General features: G+C 43.1%; 2 protein-coding genes across 2 annotated transcripts in view; both read right to left on the bottom strand.

Annotated features, from left to right (window-relative positions):
- The window catches only part of ABL1 (ABL proto-oncogene 1, non-receptor tyrosine kinase), a 134721-nt gene extending 126085 nt beyond the window's left edge, over nucleotides 1-8636 (bottom strand). The window contains exon 1 of the mRNA XM_067742941.1: nucleotides 7879-8636. Coding sequence (XP_067599042.1) covers nucleotides 7879-8014 — 136 coding nt within the window. The 5' untranslated portion in view covers nucleotides 8015-8636. The remainder of the gene's footprint in view (nucleotides 1-7878) is intronic.
- LOC137227334 (uncharacterized) lies at nucleotides 8628-8726 on the bottom strand. Its single transcript, XM_067742944.1, has one exon. The coding sequence runs from the start codon at nucleotides 8724-8726 to the stop codon at nucleotides 8628-8630; it is 99 nt and encodes a 32-aa protein (XP_067599045.1).
- Nucleotides 8727-11277: the final 2551 nt, after the last annotated feature.

Consider the following 11277-nt stretch of genomic DNA (forward strand, 5'->3'; position numbering starts at 1 on the left):
GTTCTGGGGTAGTCTGCTGTCCTACCCCAGACTGACACAGTTCATGATACAGAGGGGGCATTGAGAAAATCACTTAACTAGATTCAATTCCATATTTACTGAGCATCTAGCCTGTAAAAAATATAGTGCTTGACCCATGAAGATGTATGAACTTGGTCTCTACCATCAAGGAACCAAGTACTAAGTATCAAAGAAAATCTGAAAGAAAAATTTTAATTTAGAAGAATTTTAGGACTTCCCTGGTGGGGCAGTGGTTAAGAATCCGCCTGCCACTGCAGGGGACATGGGTTCGATCCCTGGTCCAGGAAGATCCCACATGCCACAGAGCAACTAAGCCCGTGCGCCACAACTACTGAGCCTGCGCTCTAGAGCCCATGAGCCACAACTACTGAAGCCCATGCACCACAACGAAGAGTAGCCCCCGCTCGCCACAACTAGAGGAAGCCTGCGCACAGCAATGAACACCCAATGCAGCCAAAAAAAAATAAAAAAGAATGCCCCCTAGAGTAAGGGCCATGCTTCTGGACTAAGGATAAGTCCAAAATAGACTCAATCTAACAAAACACAAACCAAACTTCAGGGTCAAAAGAGTATGTCAGTAACTTAACTTCTGTCAGAACAAAACGAAAACCTCTCTAACGTAAGACAAGATCCAAAAATCCCTACAATGTAACATCCACATGTCTGACATATAATAAAAAATGATTAAACATGCAAAGAAGCAGGGAAATGTGATTCATAATGTAAGGAAAAAGCAATCAATAAAAATAGACCCCAAGATGACCCGGATATTTAAATTAACAGACAGGTCTTTATCATAAATACCTTCAAGGATTTGGAGGAAAAGATGGACCTAATGAGTGAAAAGATGGTGAATCTCAATAGAAAAATGCAAACTATAAAAAAGAACCAAATGAAAATTTCACAATTTAAAATGACAATATCTGAAATGAAAATTTTAAAGAAACTTAAGACTGGAAACTGCAGAAGAGTTAGTGAACTTGAACACAGATCAACAGAAAGTATCCCAACTGAAAAGCAGAAAAAGAAAACTAAGTTTTGGTTACATAACAGAGCTTCAAAATACATGAAACAAAAACTAACAGAATACTTATAGTTATATTTTCATTCTCAATATTGCTCGTGTATGCCTTCATCAATCTTGCTAGACGTTCGCCTAATTTACAAATTTCTTTCAAAGTAAGCTTTTGGTATTTTTATCATTTCCATTTCTTAATTTCTGTTTTTTTTTGGCTGTGTCAGGTCTTCATTGCTGCAGACGTGCTTTCTCTAGTTGTGGCGAGTGGGGGCTACTCTTCATTGTGGTGCTGGGGCTTCTCATTGTGGTGGCCTCTCTTGTTGCGGAGCACGGGCTCTAGGTGCGCAGGCTTCAGTAGCTGTGGCATGTGGGCTCAGTAGTTGTGGCGCATGGGCTTAGTTGCTCCATGGCATGTGGGATCTTCCCAGACCAGGGCTTGAACCTGTGTCCCCTGCGTTGACAGGCAGATTCTTAACCACTGTACCACCAGGGAAGTCCCTTAATTTCTGTTTTTATTTTTACCATTCTCTTCCTTCTGTGTACTGTGGGATTACTTTGTTTTTCTAGCTTCTTTAGTTAATTGCTTAGCCCCCCTCCTTCCCCCACCCCTGCCATCTTTGTTTTCTAACAAACACTTTAAAAGCTAAAAAAATTTTAAGATAGAATTAAAAGCAAAGAAAACCCAAAATCTATCATCACAGCTGTGATTTTTAACACCCCTGCTCAGTAACAAAAGAGACCAAAAAGAAACTTAGCAAAAGTACAGATAAAAAAGTATACAAAAAATAACTAAGGCTGTAGAAGATTTTAAACAGCACTGTCAACCAACTTGATCTAATTCACATTTATAGAAAATTACAACCAACAACTGCAGAACACATATTTGTTTCAAGTACAAATGGAACATTCAGTAAGACAGGTCATAGGCTGGGCCATAAAATTAATCTCAGTAAATGTCAAAAAACTGAAATTTTACAGAGGATGTTCTCTGACCACATGGAATTAAGTTAGAAATCAGTAAGGTATCTAGACTCTCCCAAATATCTGGGAAATAAACACTCCAAAAACAACACATCAAAATTTGTGTTCAAGAAGGAGGTGGGACCCAAGCAGAGTTTTGAAAGGTAGGTGGGTTTTGAACCCACAGAAGAGTGATGTCAGGGGCGCAACCACCAAAAAGGCAAGGAGTCAGGGAACTGCAGAATACGCACACAGAAGACCTTAAGGGAGTGCTTCTTTTTACTGATACTCATCATCTAAGTAGCAATTTTAATCTTTTTACCCCGTAGACCCAGATAATATGCCTGACATACTCCTATGGGTATAATTCCTAACTCAATCATGTTAGCTCATCCTTTTCCTCCCACTCATAAAGTGTATCTCTTTGCAACACACTTCACAACACACCAGTGGTTATCACACGGAGATCTGAAGCACAGATCTTAACCAATACAAAATGATTTCTTGTTTTCTCCAATTTTCTATTTTCTTTAACAGGATGTTTCATTTAAATAAGGTAAAAACTCTTTTCGTTAAACCATCTTTGATCATCCTCCATTACTTATCCCATGACTGAAATTTCTGTATTCTTCTATATTATAAGCATATTTCTTAAAGTGGCAATAAGATTTCATGAAAAACAAGAAAGCCATACAAAATGTATTAGACTATGGAAAATAACAGGATGCCTTAAAAAAAAATGTACAAACATAAAATTTTGCATTTTCTTAGTTCATGTACCACAACCCAATACCTAATAAATACAGGGATACAATCTTTCCAAACAACCTCTTTTTAAGGATCTGATTGAACTTTAATACCTATAAGACTCAATAGCTGTATGTTCTCCCACCTCCTGATGTGTTTGAATGCTTAGTATAATTTAACAGTGATGAGAATTACAGTGTTGATCTATCAAGTTCCTATTCGATTACCTTGAATAAACTTTTATTTGAAAAGAGTAGTTTTAAATCGAGAGTAAACAATTTCTTAAAATCATTTTTCAGTTAAGGTCATAGCAAAACATCTGACATAAACAAATTAAATAAGTAATACCTTGAAGGACATAGATGTACTAAGTTAAAATTAGAAAATCCAGAAATAATTTATAGAGGAAAAAAAAGCTTCAATTTTTTAAAGCATTAACTAGAAAAGAATTACAAAACTTTAAAAATTGAAATGGTTTTATATTAAAAATATTCACTACCAAGAAAAATAGGAAAAATTGTGTGCAATTTTTTTTTAACTCTGAAACTTTCTGATTTAGGGGGGAAAAAATCCACAGAGATATAGGATTTAAAAATCATTCCCACACAAAATTTGAATGTCGCCCCCCCCCCCGCAAAAAAAAAAAGATTCAAACTAATCCTGTATAAAAATGTAAAGTCTTAATATCATAAACTACTGAATAGCACCTTACTTATATGAAAGACACATACATGGAGATTTCCCTTGGGGACGTCATCCATCCTCCTAGCTTTAAATACCATCTAGAACCTGGGGACTCCCAGGTTCTCTCACCAACCTGGATTGCTTCCCTGAATTCAGACTTGTAGACTCAACTGTGTATCTGTCACATCCACCTGGATGCGTAACAGGCACTTCAGCTCCAGATCTTCATTCCCCAACCCATTTCCCCAAACCCCGCGCCTCTAGTTTACATTTCAGTAAAAGGCAACGTCATTTTTCCAGTTACTCAGTCCAAAAACCCTCGACTTCCCTCACACCCCACGTCTCATATCGAACATAAGAGAAAACCTAGTCTGCCGTGCCTTCAGATATTCCCAGAATCTGACCCCTCCACCACTGCCACACCCTGCGCCAAGCCTTCACCATTGTCCTCTAGGGTACTGCCATCAACAGCCAAGTGGAATCCCTCCTTCCTCCTTTGCTTTCCTTCAGAACGCAGCAGCCAGAGAGGTTTTGTTAAAGCGTAAATCAGGCCCTGTTACTCCTCCCTCAAAATTCTCCCAACACCACGAGTAAAAGTCAAAATTCTTGAGATGGACAACAAGGCCACATTCTTCTGCAGCCGCCTGCCCCCACCGCCCATCTCATCCCCTACACCTCTCCTTCTGCCCTCTCTGCTCCAGCTACTCTAGGCTTCTCCGTGAGCCTGCTATGCACGCTCTGCCTAGGGCCCTGTGCGCCCTGACTCCCCTCTGCCTGAAAGCCATTATTTCCATGGCTTGCTCCCTCACCTCCCTCCTCAGGTCTTTATTCAAACGCCACCTTCTCAGTGGGGCCTCTCTAGCCACCCTAATGAAAATCACCCCCCTCCAATATTCCCTGCCCCCTTTCCTATGTTATTCTTCTCCTCAGCACCTACCACCACCTAATATACTCTATATTTTACTTATTTAGCTTATTTATGGTCTGTCTCCACCCACTAGGATTTAAGTTTAAGGAGGGCAGGGAAGTATTTTTATTCACTAATATATCACCAATGACTAAAACACTACCTGGAACATAGTGTGAGCTCAATAAATATTTGCTGAAGAAAGAAGGACACACTAAGGTGAACAGATTTACTAGTGAATGCTTTCAGGCCTGCTTTACCAGCTTTCATAAAAGTGAATTTTCTTAGTCAAGACACCGAAATTTGGAAGGAACATATGGTCCCTGAAATAATATCATGGTTTCCTTTTTTTTCCCCTGTACATATGACCAGCCCTTTGACCCTGAAAGATCCCAGCAAAAAGCTGCCATCTGCCCACTCCTTTCAGATTCACCACCACCACGCAACATTATTCTTGGCTTCCAGATTCATGTCTGGTTCAACGTTGTATGTTATGGCTGCAAGTTTTTTAATCCAATCTATATGGATGTTAACCAACTCTAGAAAGATCAGCCTGTGAGAGATCAAGAACCATTTGTTCCCCTAGAAAAAGTATACCCGAAGTCCAAAGAAATTGATTTGTCTTCAGTAAAACATGATCTAGGCAACTTCTTTCATTAAAAGGTGCTACAAAGAAGTGATTATTTGGTTGGGCTCCCATCGATTTGGTTTTTAAACGCTCATAATTTGGGTATTACAAAATAAAACAAATTTGCTGTAAAAGGTCTGGAATATCACAAATGCAAAGTAAAAACTGAAAGTTTTCTGCTGTTCCACCTAAATCCCAATTCCCTAGAGATTAACAACTATGTCAGTCTAAATCCTTCCACACTTTTTTCTGTGCATGTACAAATAAATAGTTAATTTTTGTTTTACAAAAATAGGGCCATACCATGCAGACTGATCCCCAAATCGCCTTTTTCCACTTACCATTACATGGACATCTTTCAGTGGTGGTACTTTACAGTATGCTGGCAATAAACATCCTTATATGACTTTCCGGGCTTTTTTGTTCTTTTTTTGCGCACACCCTTATACGAATTCTTGATAGACTTTCTGTAGCAGCAGTTCTAAAACTTTTTTTATCTCGTGACCACTTTACTCTCTTGAAAATTATATAGGACCCCAAAGTTCTTTTGTTTATATAGGTTATCTCATCAATATCTACCACAGTATAAATTTAAACTGAACAAGTTAAGTCATTTATTCATTTGTTCACCTAAAAATAAACAGTTTATTATCACTGGAAAATAACTTGTTTTCCCCTGTTTATAAATAATTGTAGGTATTGTTCTTTGAAGCTACACCAAACTCGCTAAGTGGTAGTTTCTTAAAGATTAGTTTTGAGTAGAATCTAAAACTCTATCAATTAATTTTTGTATTCTATTACATTAAAATCCAATGGTCCATCTTGCACCTTGAATGAATCTTTTGTACCTGTGCCTGATTTTATAACATCATGTGTTGATCATTTAGAAAATATCAGTTCACTGAACTATGCAGATTTTCCAAATAATACATTCCATTATAAGATATCAAAATAGCACATTTGTAAATACTACCACCAATCTCTACATCACAGTAGCAGATACAAGTTTTCCAAAATCCTAATTTTCGCTGGAAAGCAAGCAAAAATTTTATCATTGACAAGAGACACTACCAGTTGTCTTCCTTGAAAGACTCTGTTATACATTTTTTAATCTGAATAACCATAGTTTGTTGGTAAAAATGGTAGTCCATGAAAAAAGCGGCAAGTTCAGCTCGCAACTAACCACTGCCCAAGCACTCTTCCTAGAGACAACCGGCACACAAAATTACTTCCCCGTTCATCCACAGAACATGAACAAGATATAAACACAAGAGTCAAGAGTTAGTAAAATTAATCATTTTTGCTGCTTCACCAGGAACATTAAGTGAAAACTAAAAAAAAAAATTTTTTTTTTTTTACTATGAGTGCACAGCATGAAGAATACAACGGCTACTATAGTTAGTCGCCACAGCCTCGATTCATGCTTAGGAGCCTGCATTACTTTTGCACCAATAGAGCAGAGAGTGCAAATAACGTCTTTCTTAGTGTTGTGTTAATACGAAAAGTTTTAACCTCTGGACCCCCCGGAGGGGTTTAAGGCACATGTAAGGCACTACAGTGTTCTATACCAGGACAGTTTCCTAGAAGTGAGATTACTGGGTCACTGGTATGTACATTTTAAATTCTGATAAGTTTGGCCAAAGCTCTCCAAAAACTCTGTACCAATTTTCACTAAGGCTGCATGATCATCACTATTTAAAAATGTAAACAATTCACTTTATAAATCCTGAACTTGGGAAGCGCCGTAACATATTACTATATTTGCCTGTCTAAAACCAATGCTAAAATATAACTAATGTTTCAAGGCAAAGTAAAATCCAAGTACTCAGGTTATTTAGATGACGATTTCCGTTAAGAAAATCAACCTCAACTGTCAAATGCAAGTTCACTGAATAGAGAACTTCGTTCGTTGTAGTCACCCACTGTTAAGGGTATTTGTGATGGAATTTCAAAGTATATGCGACTTGCACACGTCCTACGTTTGCTTATAGGGTGGGTGGGCTCAGCTGATATTTTAATAAAAAGTACACAGTCTGAAAAATGTCAGGCTGTGACAGTACAAACAGGACCCTAATTAATTGGTGCATGGCTGTCCCCTGTCCCAGACATCAGTCTAAGCTGACCCTTAGCTTTAAAACTTCACGCAAAATTACTGGACGTGACCAGTATAATATGTACTGTCAGCACTCAAATGCCAGTGACGTTCATAAAAATGTCAAAGACAACCTTTCTTGTCCCAAATGTCATATGAAACAGGGAGAGAGGAGGAGGAAAAGGCTCCGTCCATGGCAAAGGAATACTCCTGGTGTAAGGTGAAATAACTAGAAGCTGGGGATCCTCAACTCACAAGGAATGCTGCCTCCGCCGCCTCGACTGTCCCCACATAGCTCCAAAGTGAGTATTTTCAAGTTCTACTTATGATTGAAAAGGTCAAGAATATTCGTGTCAACTAGGACATGTGGTTTTTAACTTTGAGGGGAGCACAAACCCCTTCGAGGACATGGGAAAAGCTCCCTGTAGATAAAGCAGTAAAAGATCCCCGCGCCGCAGGGGAAGGAAGACCCCGTGCGTTAGATCAGAGCAGAATCGTGGACTACGGGTCCTGAGAAACCACTTAAACCCAACCTCCTCAGGAAGGTGGAATAGTAAAATGGCTTGTCGAAGGTCAACAGTGAGTTAGAAGGGGAATCAGGCAAGAAATAAGCAACTCAAAGAGATTTTGAATAAAGCCATCCAGTGTCACCAAGTAACTTTTTCTTATACAAAGAAAGTTCCACCAGAAACTAAGAGATAACTACAGAAACAGAAGTTTTAAGTAAAACTGGAGAGAACTGACACAAGTGCTGTGGTTCAAAAGTTCCTTAGGCATTCCCGAAGCTGAAAACAGGACCAGAAAGCTTGAAAAGCACTCACCATGTTCCACAAAAACATTGCAGTGTGGACCCCCATGCCTCGATGATTCTTTCTTGCCTGCTCCTTTGATAAAGTGCAGGGCAGGCAAACTTGGCCTTCTCTGGTCCCCAAGAACTTTTCCAGGCTGCTGCCCCATAAAGTAACGATAGGCACCCCTTTCCAGAAGAGGGTTCAAGATCTTTCAGAATGATCAGGGAGCTTAGAAGGAAAACGATCTATATGTGGGATTTCACATTCACCGCATCTCCACAAGTCAGTAATTGAGGTCAATCACAAGACATCTTCCATAGTGAAAGGAAGCGAAGATTTTAGGTTGACATGTGTAAACAGAGGAGTTCAGATTATATTCGCAGTTTATCAATTCGAAGTAATGTAATTGCGATGTGATCCCAAAGTTTCTTGATTTTAAGTGTCTTTTACTGGCTGAGTAAGTTTCTTCCCTTTCAAGCAGAAAAACCTAAACAGAAATATTCACAGGGTATGCTGTACAAGGGTCAGTAAGGCTAAAGTCAGGTCGATTTCCACACATCAGGGAAACGTGGATCGTGTTTGAATGCTCCTCCAGAACTTTTCCTGGGGAAGTCACCCAACCCCTATCTTGGTGTCTTCATCTTCCGACAAACTTCCTGCTGCCCTAGCTGCCGCTCCTGCTTCTCTACCCTGCTCTCCGGAAAAGGACACGGGTCACCCCGACTTCAGCGAGAGCTGGCCCTCCACTCAGACGAGAAGGAATGCATTGCCAGCAACTTTTAAGTCCGCTTTTTAAAAGGCCTGTGAAACCAGTCCAAGCTTTTCCTTTGCATTAAAGTTTTTGGCTGGGCTGAGACTAAGGGGGCCGTAGGTGACATTGGAAGAAGTCAGGGCATTAGAGGCTCACGGGAGCAACCTGGGGGGAAGGGGAGGCCCCTTGACAGCAGGGATAGGATTTGAATGGGGGGCTCCGAGGCCAAACCTGGGGCCGGGAGTCGGAGCAAGGAGCGGCTCGGGGGCAAGAGAGAGGCTGCCGGGGCGAGGCACGGGTGGCTTACTCCGGGGGCGACGCTCCTCCACGCCTCAGGAAACGGGGTGTCCCAGGTCTGGGGAAAGAGACCACCCCGAGGGTCCCAGAGCCCGGGCGGGGCTGTAAGGGACGAAGGACTCTCGCGGCCCCGAAGGCGGGTCGCGGGCAGAGGGGGAGAGGAGGCCCGGCCGCCTCAGCTGCTCCGAGCCTGGGGGTCTCTGCCCGAAACACCCCCTCCCCCGGCCCCGGACGTTGCTTCGGCCACCGCCGCCAGGCAGTCACATCCCCCGGGCTCCGTCGCAGGACCCGACCTCCCCCCGCAGGTAGGGGCCGTGGACAACGGAAGGGCTCCTCAGCCGCAGGACCCGGGAACCGGCTCCGGCTCCAGCGCTGTTCAGGGACGATCACCGACCCCCGCGGCCGCCATGATGGATTACGAGCCGCTCACAACGAGGCCAGGCCCCGCCTCTGGCCCCGCCCCCGGTGACGTCCGGTGCGCGCCGCGAGGTGACCGGGACCCTCCCGGCGCCGCTTTCTGGGACGCTGCACCTTTTGGCTCTAGTCTCCCTGCCCGCCGGAGCCCAGCCCCGCACGACCTGTTAAATGTGGTTTTTCCGAGCGCAAGGTGAGTGGTAAGGAATCTCCCGCCTCCCCTGTACTGCCATTGGTCTCCGAAAATCCGGGTCAGATCACTCTCCTGCATCCCATGGGCCGGTAGGGACAGTACGGCTAGAGCCCCCAGCCAACCACTTTTGGCGTAGCCCGCAGAGCGTGCTGGGAGTTGTGGTCCTGCGGCGCCAGCCCCTGTCAGCGCTCGCCGGGGACTTGCCTTCTACTCCCAGCTCCTGAGCTTCGGTCCGCCCTCCTGGGAGCCGGTGGACTCTATCCGGCCGCGCGTAGGGCTGGCCGATGGCTCCCCTGAGCGGGTAGTTAAGACCGGCGAGGAACCAAAGCAAGGGGAAATCTGCGGATTGGATTTCCCCAGAACTGGAGTTGGATTACTTCCTTGAGCCTCTTTAGGAGAGAAAATTTAGCTCGCTCCTGGAAACTGAGGTATTTGGTGACTTCACCGCCCCCCCCCTCACCCCCAGCTTCCACCTTTACTCCAAGAAGCATAAATATTAGAACTAGCGAAAAATAGACAACTGGAAAGCGTCCGACATTCTGCTAACGAATTCTTTCTTTGGAGTATCAGGAAGCTCACCCATTAAAGAAACAGCATTTAAGAACCTTTCGGAGGCAAAACCAAACACAATCTTAGATGTCTGGGTGAGAAGGAACCTTTGAGATTAATCTCAAACTCATACAGTGAGGTATGTTAACTTCTGGGGGCGGGGGAAAGATTAAACAATCTAATTTCAGAGGTGTACACATATTTACATGAAAACATGTTAGCCGAGATTGTTCAGTAGGCCTGCAGAGCTAGCCGATGACCCGGACACACCAAACCCACACCTGCCATAACCCATTTTATGCAACTAAAATGCACCCTTGTCCCCAGTTCTTCACTCCATGTCTCCCCAGAGCAGTGCACCTACCTTCCCCGGATATACCCATTTCTAAGAGGATCCACTCATCACAACACCTAGTCTATACTATGCTGTTATGCTTTTCATAAACTGTATTCTCATTTAATCCTCACTCTAGCCCAGTGAGGCATGGATTGCTAACCCCCATATACAGATGGGGAAACCGAGTGAGATGTGACTAGGTCACTGGCCTAGTGATGTGTGACAAAGTCACTGTTTTTCCACTGTACCATTCAGTATCAAGTAACTGTTGACTTAATGTCAGACAGTTGTTTTTTTTTTTTTTGTGGTACGCGTGCCTCTCACCGCTGTGGCCTCTCCCATTGCGGAGCACAGGCTCTGGATGCGCAGGCTCAGCGGCCATGGCTCATGGGCCCAGCAGCTCCTTGGCATGTGGGATCTTCCCGGACCGGGGCACGAACCCGTGGTCCCCTGCATCGGCAGGCGGACTCTCAACCACTGTGCCACCAGGGAAGCCCCAGACAGTTGACTTTTTAGAAGTTGCTACTGACAGTAGAGGGAAACCAGTTGCATTACAGGTGGTGTACATTCAGTTACCGAGTTGTGTATTTTAGAAATACTTTTGCTGGATTGGGAAATGGTGCTAATTTTATAGATATTGGCTTGAAGAAAAAATAGTCACTTGGAGGTACTGAATGTGAATCATATGAAAATGTGTGCCCAAATTTAGAAGTGGAATTTATATTTACATGTTAATTGGGTTAGCTTTGCTCTATCACTAGTCTGGCTGACAGACTTGGTCCTTGGCTTGTAGAACACTCTTCAGACTTCAACAACTTTGTTCCCTTTAACTCACCCCCTTTTTTTTTTTTTCTTTTTTTTTGCGGTACGCGGGCCTCTCACCGTTGC

This window comes from Pseudorca crassidens, chromosome 7 (genome assembly GCF_039906515.1).
Source record: "Pseudorca crassidens isolate mPseCra1 chromosome 7, mPseCra1.hap1, whole genome shotgun sequence".
In the NCBI taxonomy this organism is placed as follows: domain Eukaryota; kingdom Metazoa; phylum Chordata; class Mammalia; order Artiodactyla; family Delphinidae; genus Pseudorca; species Pseudorca crassidens.